Source organism: Acinonyx jubatus, chromosome B3, assembly GCF_027475565.1.
Source record: "Acinonyx jubatus isolate Ajub_Pintada_27869175 chromosome B3, VMU_Ajub_asm_v1.0, whole genome shotgun sequence".
In the NCBI taxonomy this organism is placed as follows: Eukaryota; Metazoa; Chordata; class Mammalia; order Carnivora; family Felidae; genus Acinonyx; species Acinonyx jubatus.
The window spans coordinates 47,291,596-47,317,444 of NC_069386.1; the positions used below are offsets into that span (position 1 = coordinate 47,291,596).

Below are 25,849 nucleotides of genomic sequence, written 5' to 3' on the forward strand. Positions count from 1 at the left end.
AGCCCCTGACGACAGAGCTCAGTTTGGCAGGGAACAAAGGCGCTCGCCAGCGCCATCTCCCTCGCCCATCCCCCAGCCAAAATCCCAAAGGGAACTGGTTCCTGCCAGGGAACTTGCTTACACCGCACAAACACCCAACGCTTGCTTCTGTGGAGCCACCCCTCCAGTGGCGGGTCTGACTCCCTCCCGCTGCCACAGGGCCCCTCCTAAAGCGGATCACTGAAGGAGAATTGAGCTAAGCCTGCCCCTCCCGCCCCTGTGCACCTTGCAGATCCACCCCAGCTAATACGCCAGATCCCCAGCACCACAAGCCTGGCAGTGTGCAAGTAGCCCAGACGGGCCACGCCACCCCACAGTGAATCCTGCCCCTAGGAGAGGGGAAGAGAAGGCACACACCAGTCAGACTGTGGCCCCAGCGGTGGGCTGGGGGCAGACATCAGGTGTGACTGCGGCCCCTCCCACCAACTCCAGTTATTCAAGACAGCACAGGGGAAGTGCCCTGCAGGTCCGCACCACTCCAAGGACTATCCAAAATGACCAAACGGAAGAATTCCCCTCAAAAGAATCTCCAGGAAATAACAACAGCTAATGAACTGATCAAAAAGGATTTAAACAATATAACAGAAAGTGAATTTAGAATAATAGTCATAAAATTAATCGCTGGGCTTGAAAACAGTATAGAGGACAGCAGAGAATCTATTGCTATAGAGATCAAGGGACTAAGGAAGAGTCAGGAGGAACTAAAAAACACTATAAACGAGCTGCAAAATAAAATGGAAACGACAATGGCTCGGAATGAAGAGGCAGAGGAGAGAATAGGTGAACTAGAAGATAAAATTATGGAAAAAGAGGAAGCTGAGACAGAGATAAAAAAATCCAGGAGTATGAGGGGAAAATTAGAGAACTAAGTAATGTACTAAAGAGAAATAATATACGCATAATTGGTATTCCAGAAGAGGAAGAGAGAGGGAAAGGTGCTGAAGGTGTTCTTAAAGAAATAATAGCTGAGAACTTCCTTGAACTGGGGAAGGAAAAAGGCATTGAAATCCAAGAGGCACAGAAAACTCCCTTCAGACGTAACTTGAATCAATCTTCTGCACGACATATAGTGAAACTGGCAAAATACAAGGATAAAGAGAAAATTCTGAAAGCAGCGAGGGATAAACGTGCCCTAATATATAAAGGGAGACCTATAAGACTCCTGACTCATCTCTCTTCTGAAACTTGGCAGGCCAGAAAGGAATGGCAGGAGATCTTCAATGTGATGAACAGGAAAAAATATGTAGCTGAGAATCCTTTATCCAGCAAGTCTGTCATTTAGAATAGAAGGAGAGATAAATGTCTTCCCAAACAAACAAAAACTGAAGGAATTCATCACCACTAAACCAGCCCTACAAGAGATCCTAAGGGGGCTCCTGTGAGACAAAGTACCAGAGATATCGCTACAAGCATAAAACATACAGACATCACAATGACTCTAAACCCATATCTTTCTATAATAACACTGAATGTAAATGGACTAAATGTGCCAACCAAAAGACATAGGGTATCAGGATGGATAAAAAAAACAAGACCCATCTATTTGCTGTCTACAAGAGACTCATTTTAGACCTGAGGACACCTTCAGATTGAGAGTGAGGGGATGGAGAACTATTTATCATGCTACTGGAAGTCAAAAGAAAGCTGGAGTAGCCATACTTATATCAGACAAACGAGACTAAATTAAAGGCTGTAACAAGAGATGAAGAAGGGCATTATATAATAATCACAGGGTCTATCCATCAGGAAGAGCTAACAATTATAAATGTCTATGCGCCGAATACAGGAGCCCCCAAATATATAAAACAATTACTCATAAACATAAGCAACCTTATTGATAAGAATGTGGTAATTGCAGGGGACTTTAACACTCCACTTACAGCAATGGATAGATCATCTAGACACACGGTCAATAAAGAAACAAGGGCCCTGAATGAGACATTGGATCAGATGGACTTGACAGATATATTTAGAACTCTGCATCCCAAAGCAACAGAATATACTTTCTTCTCGAGTGCACATGGAACATTCTCCAAGATAGATCACATACTGGGTCACAAAACAGCCCTTCATAAGTATACAAGAATTGAAATCATACCATGCATACTTTCAGACCACAACACTATGAAGCTTGAAATCAACCACAGGAAGAAGTCTGGAAAACCTCCACAAGCATGGAGGTTAAAGAACACCCTACTAACGAATGAGTGGGTCAACCAGGCAATTAGAGAAGAAATTAAAAAATATATGGAAACAAACGAAAATGAAAATACAACAATCCAAATGCTTTGGGATGCAGCGAAGGCAGTCCTAAGAGGAAAATACATTGCAATCCAGGCCTATCTCAAGAAACAAGAAAAATCCCAAATACAAAATCTAACAGCACACCTAAAGGAAATAGAAGCAGAACAGCAAAGGCAGCCTAAACCCAGCAGAAGAAGAGAAATAATAAAGATCAGAGCAGAAATAAACACTATAGAATCTAAAAAAACTGTAGAGCAGATCAATGAAACCAAGAATTGGTTTTTTGAAAAAATAAACAAAATTGATAAACCTCTAGCCAGGCTTCTCAAAAAGAAAAGGGAGATGACCCAAATAGATAAAATAATGAATGAAAATGGAATTATTACAACCAATCCCTCAGAGATACAAGCAATTATCAGGGAATACTATGAAAAATTATATGCCAACAAACTGGACAACCTGGAAGAAATGGACAAATTCCTAAACATCCACATGCTTCCAAAACTCAATCAGGAGGAAATAGAAAGCTTGAACAGACCCATAACCATCGAAGAAACTGAATCAGTCATCAAAAATCTCCCAACAAATAAGAGTCCAGGACCAGATGGCTTCCCAGGGGAGTTCTACCAGACGTTTAAAGCAGAGATAATACCGATCCTTCTCAAGCTATTCCAAAAAATAGAAAGGGAAGGAAAACTTCCAGACTCATTCTATGAAGCCAGTATTACTTTCATTCCTAAACCAGACAGAGACCCAGTAAAATAAGAGAACCACAGGCCAATATCCCTGATGAACATGGATGCAAAAATTCTCAATAAGATACTAGCAAATCGAATTCAACAGCATATAAAAAGAATTATTCACCATGATCAAGTGGGATTCATTCCTGGGCTGCAGGGCTGGTTCAACATTCGCAAATCAATCAATGTGATCCATCACATTAATAAAAGAAAAGATAAGAACCATATGATCCTGTCAATCGATGCAGAAACGGCATTTGACAAAATTCAGCACGCTTTCTTAATAAAAACCCTTGAGAAAGTCGGGATAGAAGGAACATACTTAAACATCATCAAAGCCATTTATGAAAAGCCCACAGCTAACATCATCCTCAATGGGGAAAAACTGAGAATTTTTTCCCTGAGATCAGGAACAAGACAGGGATGTCCACTCTCACCGCTGTTGTTTAACATAGTGTTGGAAGTTCTAGCATCAGCAATCAGACAACAAAAGGAAATCAAAGGCATCAAAACTGGCAAAGATGAAGTCAAGCTTTCTTTGCAGATGACATGATACTACACATGGAAAATCCGATAGACTCCACCAAAAGTCTGCTAGAACTGATAGATGAATTCAGCAAAGTTGCAGGATATAAAATCAATGTACAGAAATCAGTTGCATTCTTATACACTAATAATGAAGCAACAGAAAGACAAATAAAGAAACTGATCCCATTCACAATTGCACCAAGAAGCATAAAATACCTAGGGATAAATAACCAAAGATGTAAAAGATCGGTATGCTGAAAACTATAGAAAGCTTATAAAGGAAATTGGAGAAGATATAAAGAAATGGAAGAACATTCCCTGCTCATGGAGGCATCACACTTCCTGATTTCAAGCTATATTGTAAGACTAGTAATTAAAATAGTATGGTATTGGCATAAAAGCAGACACATAGACCACTGGAACAGAATCAAGAGCCCAGAAATTAATCCATGCATATACAGTCAACTCATAATGGGAAAATGATAGTGTTTTCAATAAATGGTGCTGGGAAAATTAGATATTCTCATATAAAAGAATGCAACTTGATTCTACCACTATCAGTTTAGTCCAAGCTCCCTCATCTTTCACACTGCACCTCTTAACCAGCATCCATCCTTCCAATCAATTATCCACACAGCACACAGAAATACTTTCCAGGTACACATCTGATCATAGCATAGTCTCCTTTCACCATTTTCAAATCACCGTACAGTGACTTTATACTACTCTTTGGGTAAAACCTGTAACACTTAACATGGCCTAAAGGATCTAGATGGTTTGGCCTCTACCTAATGTTGGAGGCCTCACTTTGCAACACTCCCTTGACATCCATCCCTGACTTTCATACCTTGTCTTTCTTCCTGCCACAGTGCCATTTTTTACATAGGATTCCTTTTGTCCATAATCTAGCATCTAACTCATTAATATTATTTAGAACTTAGCTTAGAATTACTTTTTAAAAAAGCATTCCTTGAGGTGCAGGGTTCGCTCAGTCAGTTAAGTGTCCAACTTCAGCTCAGGTCATGATCTTATGGTTTGTGGGTTTGAGCCCCGCGTCGGGCTCTGTGCTGACAGCGCAGAGCCTGGAGCCTGCTTCAAGTTCTGTGTCTCCCTCCCTCTCTGCCCCTGCTCGTGCTCTGTCTCTCTCAAAATAAATAACATTAAAAAAAAAAAGAATTAAAAAAAAAAAGCATTCCTTGACCTGGTTACCTGCTGAAAGCACAGTTGCACCTTAGTTTTGCTTGATGAACTGTCTAACACACAGCTTCTTCACTATGAAGTGCGTGATTATAAGCACCACATTTATTTTTATCATGTTTATATCTCTAGCCTCTAGTAAAAATCTGGCAGGTACCTAGAAGGCCCTCATAAATATTTCTGAATGAATTAAGTAAGAATTAGAAATTATTTGTTCCTAAATGACATGGACTTGGTGACGTGTTTTAAATGGATTACAAGCAAATCATCAAATGCCCTGTTTTTAAGAATTCCAATTAAACCATCACAAAGTTGTTTTTCCTCATTCCTTCCTGCAGTGTGTTTCAGGGGCAATTATTATGTTTCAGGCACTGAGACCCAACAATGGATGAGACAGTAAGGGTCCCTCCACTCATGCAGCATCTGGTTTAAGCTGACTGACTTTTCATTTGAAAGTTACTCTTATTCTAAGGCCAGATTACTTGTTTCCTAACCTCTGTGGAGAATAAATATATCATTATTTTTAAAATAAATCTTTAACTTTCTTATGACTCTGAGGAAATCTTGTTCTATTTTATGGAAAATTTACTATTTCTTAAACATACAGACCTGAATAATTTTAATTACCTACCTATTTATATGTCTAATGAGAATGAGAAGCAAAGTACAAAGAATTAAAATGGAAAATAAAATATACTTCCTCACAAAACTTATATACAGACTAGATGACAAGGAAAAACCTAACAGCATATGCCCAAAGAGTCCTTCAAAGACAGAAGTTAGAAATAAAGCAAAATAATTAAAAAATGAAAAACTTAAAGACATACACATTTTTTCAGAAATCTGAAATAAGTTACATCTAAGAACTCTGATCTTGAAATGCCTACTTCATAGCAAATAGTTACACAAAATGTTATCCCAACTGTCTTTAAACTCATCACCCATAATGCTGACTTGGGATCAGAAATTTATCTTGGACACATTTGTTTTTACAGTGTTGATGGTTTTAAACTGAGTTCGCATACCAAATCCTCATTACTTGAATTTGTAAAATGGCTGATTAGGATTATTGCTGTCATGGAAACATGTTTTTCCTTCTGCTTCTCTAATGTGTGTGCTAAAACAGACATCACATCTACAACCAAGAATTAGCAAATCCTGGCATATACACGGTTATTCCATTTTCTTCAAAATCCCTTCAGAGTGCACCAAAGTGAAAATAATACTCCAAGAGCATGCTAATTATTGGCAAGTTATAAAGATGACTTCCTAACTTGCTTACTAACTTCTATTAATAAATCCCTGTCATCATACTATCATTGATGGCTCTTGAACATGAACATAGTCTGATCACACAGCATAAACTATCTCACAGAAGATATCTTAAAGCTCTTTAGTCACTGTAACATATTTGCCTCTGTTAAACATGTTAGAGGATTCATCAAGTTCAGTTTAGTTCTATGTTCTAACATAGTGTTAGTGTTAGTTCTAACACTTATTAAGTGTTATTAATTTAGTCCAAAATGTATCATCTGTGTCTATAATGACAGTGGCTCCTAATTTCATCACCCAAGTCATTGTTAAAGTATTCATTATTGTCCTAAGGGAGAGATTCCAATGGAGCATCACTTTTAGGCTGACATAGAACCAAAAACTAATAGCCAAAATTTATACAAGATTTTGATATACAAAATAGAGTATACAAAAGGTTTTTACACAACATGGATATGTGAGCCTTTATTTATTCAACAGACATTTCAGGGACTGAGTGCTAATTCTATGCCCATCACTGGCTAGATACCAGGATACAACAGTCATCCTTACAACAACCCTATAATAGTGACTATCAAAATGTTGTCTCAGAACCAGTGGCATCAGCATCAACCTGGGAACTTGTTAAAACTGCTTCCTTAAAGTAGTTAAAACAGGCCTTACCCCAGACCTACTAAATCTCAAACTCTGGGGTTGGGGCCCAGCAGTGTGTGTTTTAATAAGCCTTCCAGGTAATTCTGATACACGCTCAAGTTTGAGAACCACATAATTGCATTAATATACTGAAAAATTGTGGCTCAGAGAAGGAAGCAGACTTGAGGTGCAAAAGAGACATTTTCCTTTCATCTATCCCCAGAGATTAGAAAAAGGCCTGGCACAAAATGTGTGCACACAATAAAGATATTTGGATGGGAAAATGACTGAATCCTCTAAAGAGGTGTGCTATCATCCAATTATGGCAATAGCCCAAGAAATATAATCCTAACTTATTGAAGATGTACATATTGATGATGAAAGTATTTCTTCTTTGAAGAGAAATGTTTGCCATGACATCAAGAATTATAATTTAAAAACTATTATTTTTGAATCTTGCATAAAAGAAGTTACCAAAGGTGACCACTACCCAAACTGTTCAATTTTTCCATACCTTGTTATTTTGCCTTGATTTACTTAACTCCAATTTATACTTTTCTGCCTCTTCTAGAGCTCTATTCAACCGAACTTCTGTAGCACTTTGATTAGTAGCAGCCTGTTTTTGTAGTCTTCTTTTATTTTCTAATTCCTGTACAGTAAAAGAAATATATGGGACATTTATAAATATATCACAAGTTCCCTCTATTGTTATATAAAATTTTCCATTTCTCCCAAATTTTACACACACACACAAACACATACAGCTGGGGGCGGAGGGCTGAAGACTGACTGACATAAGTCTCAGGGAATTCTTACTTCCAAATTAGTAGTAGGAAAATATATCCTTAAAAATGTAGTTATGAATTCAACTTTCCAATTACTATTTGTTTGGAATTTTCTACTTCTTTTTATGTAGTATAGAGATTCTCTGTATTTATTTTATAAGCAACTCCTTGTAACTGCAATTCTTCCTTTGGGAACCTCCCCAAAACACCCATGTAAGGCACAAACTCTCTCATAAACACTGTGTTTATGTAAACCTAACAAAGTATAGAAGAAATATTTGTTAAAAACAGAGCATTCTATGTTAGCCTTATAGGGAAAATCCCAACTCTGAGCAAAAACAACAGATCTTGTGGATTAATTTTCCCCATCTTGGGGTAGGTTTAGACTTGCATTTCTGCAAATATTCTAAGAGATGCTGCTGCACAGAGTCTATAGGCCACACATGAAGAAACATGAACATGTAGGATAAACTCCAAATTCTACCATCATCTGGCACTACAGTTTCATCTCCTGCCAGAAATGTTACCTTCGGTTGTATCAGCAGTATGTGGATCTCTTCTAAACAGCTAGGATGTTTCTTGCCTCTAAGCCTTTGCTCATGCTCTTGCTTCTGCCCTGATCCCTCCTGCCTACTCCTCATTTTTACATGCTTATCCTTTATAACTCAGTGAAGGGTGTACATGAGGGCTTTACCTCCTCCAAGAAGCCTTCCCTCATTATCTTCCTCATTCTCCTCCTCGGCTGGATTAGGTACCCTTTCTTTAGAGCTTCTACAACACCGTGACGCACATTTATCATGGTACCTGCTGTGGAGAACTGAAACTATCCATGTACTTCATTCCCCCCACTATAATATAAACTCATTAAGGACAGAGATGGTCTTAATTTCTGTATTCCCAGAAGTTTAATGACATGTTTATTCAATTCAATTTATTTTCTAATACTTACCTCACTCTTCTTTGCATTTCCTATAGTGCCTAGTACAGAGCTTTATATACAACAGATACTCAGTAAATATCAGGGAATTGAAATGATGCAGTTAAAGCTACAGTTGTCTGTTTTCTTCTTTTATTAAGTTTTTTTTTCTCCTGGCTGCATCACTAGGTTTTATTTGAAAACTGATCTCCCTGGCTCTGAGTAATTAAGGGCAAAACAAAACAAAATACAACAAAACACATGCTGCTCTTTATGTAGGTTTCTAAACAAATCAAACTGTGTATGGATACCATCTGCTATCACCAGCCTTCTTCACAGCTTTGTGGGTGGTAGCTACAGTAAGAGCAAGCTTGATTTATCTCACTGTTCACATGGAAAAGGCAGAGATTCTCATTAGCTAGAACGTCCACAGTTCTAGCTGCCTCATTTCAGCCTCCTCTCATAAGAATATGAAATAAATCTTTGCCCTTCTCTTTCCTTCTGGTGACTTTGTAACCTGCTTCATAGAAAAATGGAAACCATCCTACACCACATTATGTTCCTCTTTTTGTGAATCAATATTGACCTCCTGCTTGGGAGAAGGGAAAAAGAAAAACGGTAGCCATTAGAATACTAAAATACGAAATAAAATATTCCTATACGAGTAAATCTACTAAGGGAAAACCTTACCAAAAACTTGAAAACATTGCTGTTTTCAGTCACACTCAAGGACTCTTTACAAAATGCATACAAAGTACCAATATTTTTTATATATGCTGAAAATACTCAATACAGTAAACCTATTGTTACCAAAGTTAAGCAGTTTACATGTTGTTAGAGAAAAATTTTATGAAAGATCTCAAGCCCTTACTTTTACATCAGCTTTAAAAGAAAAATCTAGATAGCTTAAAGAAAATCTGACTTTAAAACTCAAACAGTATGAGATCCAAGAAATAATTTGCCATCCTCTGATAACTTTTAAAGCATTCATAAGGCACTACAAGAGGGCAAGAATACAGAGAGGTATGTATCAGTAGCCACAGCACAGGATGAAATGTAGCAAATGCTTTAAGAGGAACAAGTTGCCACAATAATTTAGAAGAGAAATAATCACATGAGGACAACAAGTAAATGATCAGATAAGGTTCTAGAAACAGGTGGCTAAGGTACAAAGAGCATTAAATGTGGAGTCAGAAAACCTATGAACTGTGATAGACTCAGTTTCCACATCTGAAATTGGAAGTGATGAGATGTATATCTAATTACTTATGCAACACATTTATGAAGCACTTACTATGTGCCAGGTACTATTCTATATGAATGATGGGCACATGATAATTAACCAAAGTTCCTCCCTTCATAAAGCTTACCTTCTAGACGAAAAGACAGATGATAAGCACATACATATATACATACTCACATAATATCTGGTAGTGATAAGGTCTATGAAGAAAAATAAAGAAGGCTTGGCGCCAGAAGCGAGAGCCCCTTGGGGCTCATCCTGCCCCGCCTCATTGGGTCAGTGAAAAAACAGTAAGAGTAGTGGTATTTCACCGCTGGCCGGCAAGGCCGGAGGACCCTGCCCTGCCCCCTCATGGGGGGGGGGGCGGGGACGCCAGGGGCCTCCCACTTATTTTTTTTTTTAATGAAATTTATTGTCAGCTTGGTTTCCATACAACACCCAGTGCTCATCCCAAAAGGTGCCCTCCTCAATGCCCATCACCCACTTTCCCCTCCCTCCCACCCCTATCAATCCTCAGTTTATTCTCAGTTTTTAAAAGTCTCTTATGATTTGGCTCCCTCCCTAACTTTTTTTTTCCTTCCCCTCCCCCATGGTCTTCTGTCAAGTTTCTCAGGATCCACATAAGAGTGAAAACATATGGTATCTGTCTTTCTCTGTATGACTTATTTCACTTAGCATCACACTCTCCAGTTCCATCCACATTGCTACAAAAGGCCATATTTCATTCTTTCTCATTGCCAAGTAGTATTCCATTGTGTATATAAACCACAATTTCTTTATCCATTCATCAGTTGATGGACATTTAGGCTCTTTCCATAATTTGGCTATTGTTGAAAGTGCTGCTATAAACATTGGGGTACAAGTGCCCCTATGCATCAGCACTCCTGTATCCCTTGGGTAAATTCCTAGCAGTACTATTGCTGGGTCATAGAGTAGATCTATTTTTAATTTTTTGAGGAACCTCCACAGTTTTCCAGAGCGGCTGCACTAGTTTGCATTCCCAACAACAGTGCAAGAGGGTTCCCGTTTCTCTACATCCTTTCCAGCATCTATAGTCTCCTGATTTGTTCATTTTAGCCACTTTAACTGGTGTGAGGTGTTATCTCAGTGTGGTTTTGATTTGTATTTCCCTGATGAGGAGTGACGTTGAGCATCTCTTCATGTGCCTGCTGGCCATCTGGATGTCTTCTTTAGAGAAGTGTCTATTCATGTTTTCTGCCCATTTCTTCACTGGGTTATTTGTTTTCCGGGTGTGGAGTTTGGTGAGTTCTTTATAGATTTTGGATATTAGCCCTTTGTCTGACAAGTCATTTGCAAATATCTTTCCCATTCCGTTGGTTGCCTTTTAGTTTTGTTGGTTGTTTCCTTTGCTGTGCAGAAGCTTTTTATCTTCATAAGGTCCCAATAGTTCATTTTTGCTTTTAATTCCCTTGCCTTTGGAGATATATCAAGTAAGACATTGCTGTGGCTGAGGTCAGAGAGGTTTTTTCCTGCTTTCTCCTCTAGGGTTTGGATGGTTTCCTGTCTCACATTCAGGTCCTTTGTCCATTTTCAGTTTATTTTTGTGAATGGTGAAAGAAAGTGGTCTAGTTTTATTCTTCTGCATGTTGCTGTCCACTTCTCCCAGCACCATTTGTTAAAGAGACTGTCTTTTTCCATTGGATATTCTTTCCTGCTTTGTCAAAGACTAGTTGGCCATACTTTTGTGGGTCCAATTCTGGAGTCTCTATTCTATTCTATCAGTCTATGTGTCTGTTTTTGTGCCAATACCATGCTGTCTTGATGATTACAGCTTTGTAGTAGAGGCTAAAGTCTGGAATTGTGATGCCTCCCGCTTTGGTCTTCTTCTTCAATATTCTTTGGGTATTCAGGCTCTTTTGTGGTTCCATACAAATTTTCGGATTGCTTGTTCTAGCTTTGAGAAGAATGCTGGTGCCATTTTGATTGGGATTGCATTGAATGTGTAGATTGCTTTGGGTACTATTGACATTTTAACAATATTTATTCTTCCCATGCATGACATGGAATGTTTTTCCATTTCTTTATATCTTCTTCAATTTCCTTCATAAGCTTTCTATAATTTTCAGCATACAGATCTTTTAAATATTTAGTTAGGTTTATTCCTAGGTATTTTATGATTCTTGGTGCAATTGTAAATGGGATCAGTTTCTTTGTCTTTCTGTTGCTTCATTATTAGTGTATAAGAATGCACCTGATTTCTGTACATTAATTTTGTATCCTGCGACTTTGCAGAATTCATGTATCAGTTCTAGCAGACTTTTGGTAGAGTCTGTTGGGTTTTCCATGTATAATATCATGTCATCTGCAAAAAGTGAAAGCTTGACTTCATCTTTGCCAATTTTGAAGCCTTTGATTTCCTTTTGTTGTCTGATTGCTGATGCTAGACCTTCCAACAGAAGTTGGAATTCCAATGGAATTTCTCCATTTCTTCCAGGTTGTCCAGTTTGTTGGCATATAATTTTTCATAGTATTCCCTGATAATTGGTTGTATTTCTGAGGGATTGGTTGTAATAATTCCATTTTCATTCATTATTTTATCTATTTAGGTCCTCTCCTTTTTCTTTTTGAGAAGCCTGGCTAGAGGTTTATCAATTTTGTTTATTTTTTTAAAAAACCAACTCTTGGTTTCATTGATCTGTTCTACAGGGTTTTTTTTTTAGATCCTATATTATTTCTGCTCTGATCATTATTATTTCTCTTCTGCTGGGTTTGGGGTGTCTTTGCTGTTCTGCTTCTATTTCCTTTACGTGTGCTGTTAGATTTTATATTTGGGATTTTTCTTGTTTCTTGAGATAGGCCAGGATTGCAATGTATTTTCCTCTCAGGACTGCCTTTGCTGCAGCCCAAAGCATTTGGATTGTTGTATTTTCATTTTCATTTGTTTCCATCTATTTTTAAATTTCTTCTCTAATTGCTTGGTTGACCCATTACCTGGTTAACCCCTCACAGGGATGGGGGGTGGGACACCGGGGGCCTCCCACTTATTCTACACCTCTCATGTCTCTTCACCATGCCAGACTAGAGTCAAGGTCAACAGGGTCTTCTTTCCCCCCTGATTCCACCAAGCCTGTTCCCCTGGCTGTGGTTTCACTGGATACTAGGTAGGGACAGTGGGAATCTTGTTCATCCATTCATGCATGTCACTAATTAGGTGATGAGGCATTTGGCTACCTTAAGAGAGTCATATTTACTCCCGAAATTTACATTTGTAAGGCTTCCAAATGTGGGGATGATTCTTGTAAAGATCTGGAGGGAAGACTTATAGACTGAAGGAACAATGAAAACAAAGATCCTGAGGTAGGAATCCACTCAGCATATTCAAAGATCACCGAGGTGGTATTGCTATTGAGGTAGGACTATCAATCTAGGAGGTTACTGGAATAGAGTAAGTGAACGACAGTAGCTGGGGCTTGGATAGAAGTAGTGAGTTTTTGATAAGTAGTTAATTCTATGTATTTTGAAGATAGAATTGACAGAACTTGTTGATGGGTTGGATGTAGATATGGTAAGAGAGAAGGAGTAACAGGACTTTTGGATTTTGGCCTGAACAACTTGATGTCTTTTACTGAGAAGGAGAGGAGAAGCTTGTTTACAGAGTGCAGGGAAGCAGGAGCTCCTTTTAAGACGTACGAAGTTTAACATATCAAGCAGAAGTATCAAGTGGGGACCAAAGAAGAGGTTAGAGCAAGAAAAAGAAATGTGGTGGTGATCAACATATGGATGGTATATAAAGCCATGGAAGTGAATGAGAGCATCTAACAACTGCACGTAGACAGAATAGTGAAGAGAGCCAAGGACTCAGCCTTGGGCACTTCAACATGTAAAGATCAAGAAAATAAGGAAGAAAATCATTAAGTGTGCTACAGAAGTCAAATGAAAAGTATTTCAAGGAGTGAGTAATCAACCATGGCAAATGTTACTGAGAGACAAATTACTGAAAGGAATAGTAACTGACTACAACTGGCAGTGTGGATTACTGATGATGTTGTAAAGAATGGTTCTGAGGCAGAGCAGAGATGGAAACCTAACTAGACTAGTTTCAGGAGAGATTGACAAATGAGGAATAGAGACATTGAGTATAAACAACCATTTTAACAAGCTTCACTATAATGGGGAGCAATGTTATAGAGCTGGAGGTACATATAAGATCTATGGAGGTTTTAAAAAATATATTGCATATTCTATAACATGTTTCTATGATCATATGAATAATCCAATAGATGAATGTGATTTTTGAAAGACAAAGACAGGATAATTGTAGAAGCAAAGTCCTTGAGTAGGAGAGAGGGTATGTGATCCAGTGCACGGTAAAGAGAGGCATTTACACAGAAGAGGTAGGAATCTATTGTCATACATTAGGATGGAAGCAGAGTAGATGGGTACAGAGGCAGAGACATTCACATGTTTAGTGACAGGATGAGAAAGAGTTATCTTTTGATTTTATTTTCTTAGTAAGACAGGGGGCAAAGTCATGAACTTAAAATGGGAAAGTTAGAAGAAGTACTGAAAAGTTGAAGAGAGAAGTTCACCTGTTTAATAATCATCTTGGGAGAGGGAAATGACTTCTCAGAAAGTTGGAGAGGAAAATGGCATTACACCTGAGATTTGTAAAATAAATTAAAATAGGACCAATCCATTTGGCTGGTGTTTTTTTGTTTTGTTTTGTTTTGACAGCCCAAATTCACTGCACTTGAGGAAGCATGCAGTAGCAAGGACATTACGTTTAACTAGGCTTGGGTTTTGCCCACACACTAGATTTGCAGGGAAATTAAGAATATACAATGGATAATTAAGTAGTGAACATGAAAACTAAGCTGGGAGGAAGGGAATAAAGAACTGGGGGGAGATGCAGATCTGTATAATAAAAATATATTTGACTATACACAACTATCTTATGTATGTGATAGCAATTTGTAAACTACACAATATTAAACAAAAGGACCATTAATATAACAGCTCTACAGGACACATCTAGGCAAAAATTTAAAAAGCTTTCTTTGCAAGATAAGAACTTGAAGAAATTAAGAAAATGATTTTGAGTAGTTTTGCTATAAAAGCAAAAAAGAATAAAGTATCTTCAAGAAATTGTACAAACATCAATTTTAGCTGGGGAAAAAGATAAAAAGAGAGCAGACTTTTTAAAAAGTGAGTTACTAATGATAAGCATGTTTGTGTGACATAATTCATGGTCAGAGAAACTTGTGGATGTACCTGCTGACTTTAATTTGACCAAAACCAACATAAAACAGAGATTAAGTCTTCCACACATGATAAACAATAAGGATCTAACATAAAAACACATCATAAACAACTAAAAGAAATAATCAAAACTTGTTAAATAACTATTTAGAGATCATGGAAAACAGTAGGATGATGATTCCTGACAGAAGGGAAATAAATGAAGTAGTCCTATAATCACCCCAGCATTCGGCCTCAAGGCAACACCCACACTTTGGGTACAAGGAGGAGAAAACACAAATAGAGCTCAAGGTCTGTTGAGCTGAGTAAGGAGACAGAGATGGGAGTTGGAGGAGACTGAGGCAGCTAGAATTTCTAAGAAGGGTTCAAGTAAGGAGGAACTCCATTAGGAAGGAGCTTCAGGAATCCACATACTGAGGACTAGGCCACACCTGCATACAGAGAAACTCAACAAGGCCAGCAAAGAACAAGCAGGAAGTGTATATAGAACAATTCACATCATTCAGACAAGGAACAAAGACATTTGAGCTCTAAACAGACAGAAGTGAGAGTCCATAGTGATAATCCAAGGCATTCAGTCGAGATTTTGGAAGATATCTTTAAGGGAAGCCTTGGTAGTAGAGTTGAATTATTCTTGGAGGCTACTCTAGACACACCCAGCCAAACTTAAAAACAGGACTCGAAGGGACTATATTGAAAAATATCTGTTAAAACCCAATACTATCTTCAAAGAGCACACTAAACACAGACACTCAATAATATAACATTCACAATGTCTATCATCCAATATAAAATCACTAACCAATTCAAGAAGCAGGAAAATGTGATTGATCTCCAGGAGAAAAAATAGTCAAGAGAAACAAATCCTTATCTGAGAAAAATGATCGATCCAGCAGACAAGGCTTTCCAAACAGCTATTTTAATTATATACATTATTATAATGAGAACATAAATTGAAAATATAAAACAGAATCAAATGGAACTTCTACAGATAAATAATATATCCAAATGAACTTTTCACTGGGTTAAGAATAAGAACACATCAGACGTTGAAAAGAAAAGATGAGTGAACTACTGAAGACATAGCAACAGAATCTATCCAAACAAAAAATATAAAGGAAAAAGGCTTAAAAACATCAGTGACCTAATATCATTGATATATTATCAGTGTGATAATATCGAGTGGTGTAACAAAAGTATAATTGAAGTCTCAGGTCAGGGGAGAGAGAGAAAGAGAGGAGAAAGAAAAAATACTGGAAGAAATAATTGCCAACATTTTCCAAATTTCAGGAACATTATAAACCCACAGATCCAAAAAGTTCTACAAACTTCAAGCAGAATAAACACATTCTCCACACAAAACTAAGAAAACACATTATTATCCAATTGCTGAAAACCAGTACCAGGGAATGTCTTAAAAGAAGAAATAAAAGATATAAAAATAAAAAGGTAGACAGAGCAAAGAATTACGGTGAAATTTTTGTCAGAAATGACATAACCTAGGAGACAGTGGGATGGTATCTTTAAAGTACTAAAAGAAGACAAAAATTTTCAACTGATAATTCTATCTCTAGAGGAAAATACCCTTCAAAAACGTAAGGGTCCAAACACAAGTGCATACAAAATTGATGAAATATGAATAATACCTGTGGTGTGTACCAATGTTGGTTTCCTGGTTTTGATATTGTACTGTAATTATGTTCAATGTTATCAATGAGGGAACTGAGTGAAGGGTACACAGGACCTATTATTTTTCCAGCTTTCTGTGAATCTATAGTTTTCAAAATAAAAAAAATTTAAAGAAAAGTCTTTTTTCAAAGAAACAAAAACAAAGAATCAGTAATTAGCAAACTGATACCACAAAAATGGAAAGAGTAGTTATTTCAAGCAGACATATACAAAAACAGATCTAAAGAATGAAGAATACCAGAAATGGCAAGTATAAAAGGCATTTTCATACGTTAATCTTTTTAAACTATAACTATTCAAAGAAATATTGTGAGATTTATGACATTTAAAAGTAAATGTATAACAACAAAAGCATAAAGGAAAGGAGGTAGAAATGGAGTATATGGTTGTGAGTGTCTTATATTTGAAATAGTATAACATGATTTGAAGGTAGATTGTGATATGGTAAATATGTTTTTTGTGTTTGATGTAATTTATGCATGCAAACATTTGTGATGTTTTTTGTGTTAAATCTAACATAAAAATATAAAACAAAGATATAGCCAATAGGGGAAAAACCACAAAATACTAAAAAATATTCAATTCAGAAGAGAAAAGAAATAACAGAACAGTTAGAAAAGCAAGATGATAGATTTAAATCCAAATATCAAAACCTAAATTAATGTAATTGGTATGAACATGCCAATGAGAGACAGAGACCATCGAAGTAGATAAAAAAGCAAAACCCAATTTTACTGGCTATAACAAACTCATTCTCAGTATAAAAGGCAGATGACAAGTAAAAAGATGAAAAAGATGTATCACACAAACACTATGCATCATGAGGCTGGAACTACTACACTAATATCAGAAAAAGTAACTCGACTTTGGAACAAGAAATATCATCAGAGATTTTAAAAAAGTATTTACAAAGAAGCATTAATCAAAACCACTACAGTCCTAATTATGCAGGCATCCAAAATAGAGACTGAAAATACATGAATCCAAAACTGATATAACTGAAAGGAGAAAAAGACAAATCCACAACTCTAGTCAGAGATTTCAGCATCAGCACCTAATCAATGATTAAGCACTTTAACAACACCATCAACAAACTCACCCTAATATTTGCAGAACACTCCATTCAACACAGCATACTATATATTTTTTTCAAATTACATGAAGTATTCATCAAAAGATGCTAAATGCTGGTCCATAAAACTAGTTGAGATAAATTTTAAAAGAATGAAATCATACAGGGTAGGTTCTCACACCACAGAATTAAATTAGAAATCAACAGAAAGACATGAAAAATGCCCAATTATTTAGAAATTAAACAATATATGTCTATATAATCCAATGATCAAGAAAAATTATAAAGGAAATGGGAATATACATTGAACTTAATGAAAATAAAAAGACAACATCAAAATTTGTGGAATGCAGATAAGGCAGCACTTAGAGGAAAATTGATAGCTTTAAGTGCTTATATAAGCAAAGAAGAGACAGATAGAAATTTGAGAGTTGCCAGCTAACATGGAGGAGCAGCAAGGAAGTTTTTTTTTTGCCTCTCTTGTCCCTGAAATGCAGCCAGATCAACACCAAACCATCTTGCACACCTAGAAAACTGATTTGAGGATTAACATAACAATACAACCTGAACCACAGAGACATGAAAAGGGGAGAGAGAAGCCAGAGAGGGTAGGGAGCTGGTTTTGCTTGCAGAGAGAGTACAGAAAAAGCACTCCCCCCTAAAGCAGCTGGAGGGGGAGGGAAAGAGAAAGAGTAGAAAACCTACAAGGGACTGAACAAGAAAGGGAGAAAGGAGAGGGTTTGGATACCTTTCAGACTGTATGAACAGGGGAGTACAGAGTCTGAAACTCTGCAGCTTGATACCTGGCGGAACTCTAGTAGGAAGAGCGAATCCCCAGGAGAAGACAGTGAGGACCAAGGGGTCCTCAGGCCACATGGAGAGTGGCGGTTCCCCTGCTGGGAGGACATTTGATAGAGGCTGTGCGGCCTCCCCAAAGGCAAAGGTCCCAGGGGTTTCTGGAGAACAGCCATGTTCGCTGCTGTTGGAACAAGGACGTTGAGGGTGAACCCTGGCGCCAGATGTGTGTTGTAACTTCCCATAATCCTTGAAACACTGCTGCTACATGATTGTGCAAACTTTTTCTGGGGCAGGTAGGCACCTGGCTGTAGCCTCTGGGAATCTGTAGCAAAGCAGTCATGTGAAAGTTCCTGAGGGCAGGCCAGCACCTAGCGATTCCCCAGAGGGTCTGAGTGGGTCAAAGCTGCAGGGCCCTCAGAAGTGAGGGGTTTAGAAACACAGCCCCATCTGAGATAAAACTTAGGCCAGGTGCTGCCTGGCAGGCTGATGGCTTGGTCACAGTATAGAAGTGGGGAGTTAACAGAAGCTGGAGACAAAGGAGGGGTGCTTGATTGCCAATGCTCAAGAGCACAGAGTTCTGATACTAGAGACAGGGTAGCTGGGTGATACCATTTTCACCCCTCTGTGGCTACATGTGTCACAATAATCCACACCAGTAAATTAAGCAGTGCCATCTACCAATAAATTAGGCAGTGCCATCTAATGGAGAATAGTGTCATTACTCCAAGCCCTGTCCAACTGGGCCAACTGTTCTCTAGAGGACCACAAGTCTCTCTGCCTGCCTAGTTCACGGACAATAAAGTGCTTCATAGTTGGACTTCTAGGGTAAACTGGATATAACTTTAATCATATTTCATTCTGTTTACTGGTCCATCTATCAATTTTTTTCCTTTTATTCTTGAATATAGGAAGAGAAAACAATTATTTTTATAAAGAAGATTTTTAATTTTTTCTACTATATTTTTTACTTTTTGGTAAATTTTTTAGTTCTATTTTACTCTCACCATTTCAATTTATTCTATTTTAGTGTATTCATCTTTTAAAATTTTCAAACTTTTTTTTCTTTTCTTTCCCTTTTTTCTCTACTGTATCAAACCTTTCAACAACCAGACCAAAACACATCTAGAATCTAGCATCCTTTGTTTTTTTCTGTGTTGCTTTTATTTATTTATTCATTCATTCATTCATTCATTTTATGGTATTAATTCTTTTTCTTCCTGCAAAATGACAAAATGAAGGATTCACCCCAAAAGAAAACAGGACGAAATGACAGCCAGGGACTTAATAAAAGTAAGATGTATGAACTAGAATTCAGAATCACAATAATAAGAATACTACCTGGGGTTTAAAAAAGCATAGAATCCCTTTCTGTAGAGATAAAAAAAAAAAAAGTAAAATCTAGTCAGGATGACATTAAAAATGTTGTAACTTAGATGCACTCTTACATGGATGCCCCAGTGGCAAGGATGGATGAAGCAGAGCAATGAATCAACGATACAGAGGACACACTTATGGAGAATAATGAAGCAGGAAAAAAGAGGGAAACTAAGGCAAAAGAGCACAAAATAAGAATTAGAGAACTCAGGGACTCATTAAAAAGGAATAACATTTGAATCATAGGAGCTCCAGAAGATGAAGAGAGAGAAAAAGGGGTAGAAGTTTTATGTGAGCAAATCATAGAGGAAAACTTTCCTAACCTGGGGAAAGACACAGACATTAAAATCCAGGACACAGAGAACTCTCATTAGATTCAACAAAAACCAACCATTGACAAGACATATCATAGTCAAATTCACAAAATACTCAGACAAGGAAAGAATCATGGAAGCAACAAGGGAAAAAAGTCCTTAACCTACAAGGGAAGACAGATCAGGTTCACAGCAGACCAATTCACAGAAACTTGGCAGGCCAGAAAGGAGTGGCAGGATATATTCAAAGTGCTGAATCAGAAAAATATGCAGCCAAGAATTCTTTATCCAGCAAGTCTGTCATTCAAAATAGAAGAAGAGAAAAAAAGTTACCCAAACAAACATTAAAGCAATTCATGACCATTAAACCAGCCCTGAAAGAAAATTTAAGAGGGATTCTCTGAGGGCAGAAAAGATGGGGGAAAAAAGACCCAAAGCAACAAGACTAGAAAGGACCAGAGAACACCACCAGGAACACGAACTCTACAGGCAACATAATGACAATAAATTAGTATCTTTCAGTACTCACTCTAAATATAAAGGGCTAAACGCTCCAATCAAAAGACACAGGGTAACAGAATGGATAAGGAAACAAGATCCATCTATATGCTGTTTACAAGAGACCCATTTTATTTTTTTAAATTTTTTTTAAATTTTTATTTATTTTTTTAATACGAAATTTATTGTCAAATTGGTTTCCATACAACACCCAGTGCTCATCCCAAAAGGTGCCCTCCTCAAAACCCATCACCCATCCTCCCTTCCCTCCCACCCCCCATCAACCCTCAGTTTGTTCTCAGTTTTTAAAAGTCTCTTTGGCAAGAGACCCATTTTAGACCTAAAGGCACTTTCAGATTTAAAGTAAGGAGATGGAGAGCCATCTATCAGCTAATGGTCACCAAAAAAGCCCTAGTAGCCATACTTATATCAGACAATCTAGATTTTAAAATAAAGACTGTAACAAGAAATGAAGAAGGGCATTATATCATAATTAAGGGGTTTATCCACCAAGAAGATCTAACATAGTAAAGATTTATGCTCCAAGTGTGGAAATACCCAAATATATAAATCAATTAATCACAAACATAAACTCATTGATAATAATATCATACTAGCAGGGGACTTCAACACCCCACTTACAACAATGGACAGATCATCTAAACAGAAAATCAACAAGGAAACAATGGCTTTGAATGACACACTGAACCAGATGGACTTAACAGATATATTCAGAACATTTCACCCTAAAGCAGCAAATACACATTCTTCTTGAGTGCACATGGAACATTTGCCAGAAGAGATCATATACTGGGACACAAATCAGCCCTCCACATGTACAAAGAGATAGAGATCATACCATGCATATTTTCAGACCACAGTGCTATGAAACTTGAAATCAATCACAAGAAAAAACTTGGAAAGATAATACTTGGAGACTAAAGAACATCCTACTAAAGAATGAATAGGCTAACCAAGAAGTGAAAGAGAAAATTAACAAGTACATGGAAGCCAATGAAAATGATAACACCACAGCCCAAAACCTCTGGGACGCAGTAAAAGTGGTCATAAGAGGGAAGTACATAGCAATCCAGGCCTTTCTTAAGAAGGAAAAAAGGTCTCAGAAACACAATCTAACCTTATACCTTAAAGAGCTGGAAAAAGAACAGCAAATAAAACCCCAAAACAGCAGAAAACAGCAAATAATAAAGATTAGAGCAGAGATGAATGCTACTGAAACCAACAAAAGTAGTAGAACAGATTAATGAAACCAGGAGCTGGTTCTTTGAAAGAAGTAACAAAGTTGATAAACCCCTAGCCAATTTGATCAAAAAGAAAAAGGAAAGAATCCAACTAAACAAAATCAAGATGAAACAGGAGAAATCACAACTAACACAGCAGAAATAAAAACAATAGGAGAGTATTATGAGCAATTATACACCAATAAATTAAGCAATCTGGAAGAAATGGACAAATTCCTAGAAACATATAAACTACCAAAACTGAAACAGGAAGAAACAGAAAATTTAACAGACCCATAACCAGTAAAGAAATCAAATTAGTAATCAAAAATCTCTCTCAAAAACAAAACAAAACAAAACAAAAAACATGAGTCCAGGGCCGGATGGCTTTCCAGGGGAATTCTACCAAACATTTGAAGAAAAGTTAGCACCCATTCTTTTGAAGCTGTTCCAAAAAACAGAAATGGAAGGAAAACTCTGAAACTCATTCTATGAAGCCAGCATTACCTTGATTCCAAAACTAGACAAAGATCCCACTAAAAAGGACAACTACAGACCAATTTCCCTGATGAACATGGATGCAAAATCCTCAAGATCCCTAGATCTCAACAAGATCTAGCCAACCAGATTCAACAATACATTAAAAGAATTATTCACCATGACCAAGTGGAATTTATACCTGGGATGCAGGGCTGGTTCAATATCTGCTAAATAATCAATGTGATATATCACACCAATAAAAGAAAGGACAAGAACCACATGCTCCTCTTAATAGATGCAGAGAAAGCATCTCACAAAATACAGTATCCTTTCTTGATAAAAACCCTCAAGAAAGTAGGGATAAAGGATCATACTTCAAGATCATAAAATAGGGATAGAAAATCATACCTCAAGATCATAAAAGCCATATATGAAAGACCCACTGGTAATATCATCCCCAATGGCGGAAAAATGAGAGCTTTACCCCTAAGGTCCGGAACACAACAGGAATGTCCACTCTCACCACTGTTATTCAACACAGTATGGGAAGTCCTCGCCTCAGCAAACACAAAGGAATAAAAGGCATCCCAATCGGCAAGGAGGAAGTCAAACTTTCACTCTTCGCAGACGACATGATACTCTATACAGAAACCCAAAAGATTTCACCAAAAAACTGCTAGAATTGATCCATGAATTCAGCAAAGTCGCAGGATGTAAGATCAATGCACAGAAATCAGTTGCATTCCTATACATCAATAATGAAGCCACAGAAAGAGAAATCCAGGAATCGATCCCATTTACGATTGCACCAAAACCCATAAAATACCTTGGAATAAACCTAACCAAAGATGTGAAAAATCTATACACTGAAAACTGTAGAAAGCTTATGAAAGAAATTGAAGAAGACATTAAAAAAAAAGGAAAAATATTCCATGCTCGTGGATTGGAAGAATATTGTTAAAATGTTGATACTACCCAAAGCAATCTACATATTCAATGCAATCCCTATCAAAATAATCCCAGCATTCTTCACAAAGCTAGAACAAACGATCCTAAAATTTGTATGGAACCAGATAAGACCCTGACTAGCCAAAGCAATCCTGAAAAAGAAAACCAAAGCTGGAGGCATCACAATCCCACACTTCAAGATGTATTAAAAGGCCAGAATCATCAAGAGAGTATGGTACTTGCACAAAAACAAACACTCAGATCAATGGAACAGAATAGACAACCCAGAAATGGACCCACAAACATATGGCCAACTAATCTTGGACAAAGCAGGGAAGAATATCTAATGGAATAAAGACAGTCTCTTCAGCAAATGATGCTGGGAAAAATGGACAGCAACATGCAGAAAAATGCATCTGGACTACTTTCTTGCACCATAAACAAAAATAAACTCAAAATGGATGAAAGACCTAAATGTAAGACAGGAAGCCATCAAAATCCTAGAGAAAGCAGGCAGCAACCTCTTTGACCTTGGCTGCAAAAACTTCTTACTTGACATGTCTCTGGAAGCAAGGCAAACAAAAGCAAAATTGAACTATTGGGACCTCATGAAGATAAAAAGCTTCTGCCCAGCAAAGGAAACAATCAGCAAAACTAAAAGGCAACCGACAGAATAGGAGAAGGTATTTGCAAAGGACATATTGGATAAAGGATTAGTATCCAAAATCAGTAAAGAACTTACCAAACTCCACCCAAAAAACAAATAATCCAGTGAAGAAATGGGAAAAAGACATAAATAGACACTTTTCCAAAGAAGACATTCAGACAACTAACAGACACATGAAAAGATGCTCAACATCACTCATCATCAGGGAAATACAAACATCACTCATCATCAGGAAATACACAATGAGACACCACCCCACACCAGTCAGAATGGCTAATATCAACAACACAGGCACCAACAGATGTTGGCAAGGATGTGGAGAAAGAGGATCTCTTTTGCACTGCTGGTGGGAACACAAACTGGTACAGCCACTCTGGAAAACAGTATGGAGGTTCCTCAAAAAATTAAAAATACAACTACTCTATGACCCAGCAACTGCACTACTAGGTATTTACCCAAGGGATACAGGTGTGCTGTTTCGGAGGGGCACATGCATCCCAATGTTTATAGCTCTACTATCAACAATAGCCAAAGAATGGAAAGAGCCCAAATGTCCATCAACTGATGAATGGATAAAGAAGATGTGGCATATATATACACAATGGAATATTACTCAGTGCTCAAAAAGAATAAAATCTTGCTATTTGCAACAATGTGGAAGGAACTAGTTTATTATCCTAAGCAAAATAAGTCACAAAAAGACAAATATCATGATTTCACTCATATGTGTAATTTAAGAAAAAAAAACAAACAAACATAGGGGAAGGGAAGGATAAATAAGATAAAAACAGAGAAGGGACACAAACCATAAGAGACTCTGAAATACAGGGAAACAAACTGAGGGTCACTGGAGGGGAGGAAGGAGGGGGATGGGTTAAATGAGTGATGGGCATTAAGGAGGACACTTGTTGGGATGAGAATTGGGTGTTATAGGTTAAGTGATGAATCATTCAGGTCTACTCCTGAAATCATTATTAAACTATATACTACATGTTAACCTGTATTTAAATTTAAATGTTCATTTGAATTAAAATGTTCTAAAATTGATCATGGTGATAGTTGCACAACTCTGTGAATATATTAAAAGCCACTAAATTGGGGGACACCCAGTGGCTCAGTCAGTTAAGCATCTCACTCTTGATTTCAGCTTGGTTCATGATCACATGGTTCATGAGTTTGAGCCCTGCATTGGGATCTGCACTGACAGTGCAGAGCTTGCTTGGGAATCTCTCTCTCCCCCTTTCTCTCTGTCCCTCTCCCACTCATGCTGGATGCCTCTCTTTCTCTCTCTTTCTCAAAATAAGTAAACTTTAAGAAAAAGTCCCCAAATTGTATACTTTAAAAGGGTGATTTCAGGGTGCCTGGGTGGCTCAGTCTGTTAAGCATCCAACTTCGCCTCAAGCCGTGATCTCACAGCTCATGAGTTCAAGCCCCGCATTGACTCTTGCTGACAGCTTAGAGCCTGGAGCCTGCTTTGGAATCTGTGTCTCCCTCTCTCTTTCTCCCCCTCTCCTGCCTGTGCTCTGTCTCTCTCTCAAAAATAAATAAACATTAAAAAAATTAAAAAAAATTTTAAAGTGTGGTGTGTACTATATGTGAATTTTATCTCAATAAATCTATTAATATTCTCCTATATATGGTGGAAGACTTTTTAGTAAACACTAACAAAATAAGTGAACAAAAGTGATGTGTACACAAACATGTAACTTTAATGTTTTATAGTGTTTTTAACATTAGGGCAGGAAAAATCACAAAATTATTACCTTTTCTACTGAAGACAGCTGTTGCTGTAATCCATCACATTTTTTATTTAGCTCCTCAAAAAGAGTTTTATATTTTTCTGTTTGAGACTGTTGCAAATTAATTGTTTGCTGCTGTCTCATACAATCTTCTTCCAAGTTTTTTATTTGAGACTTTAAATCCTGAATTTCATTTTCCTATAGTTATAAAA

At 37.4% G+C, this 25,849-nt stretch overlaps 1 protein-coding gene across 4 annotated transcripts in view; it reads right to left on the reverse strand.

Moving 5' to 3' along the window:
- Positions 1-25,849, reverse strand: part of TEX9 (testis expressed 9) — a 205,103-nt gene that overhangs the window by 12,059 nt on the left and 167,195 nt on the right. For 3 of the 4 annotated variants that reach the window (XM_027067321.2, XM_015078710.3, XM_053223986.1), the window contains 2 exons: positions 25,662-25,835; positions 7,168-7,302 (listed from right to left, as the gene is read on the reverse strand). In XM_027067321.2, the coding sequence (XP_026923122.2) occupies positions 7,168-7,302; positions 25,662-25,835 (309 nt within the window). The remainder of the gene's footprint in view (positions 1-7,167; positions 7,303-25,661; positions 25,836-25,849) is intronic. The other variant, XM_053223987.1, reaches the window with a different exon arrangement.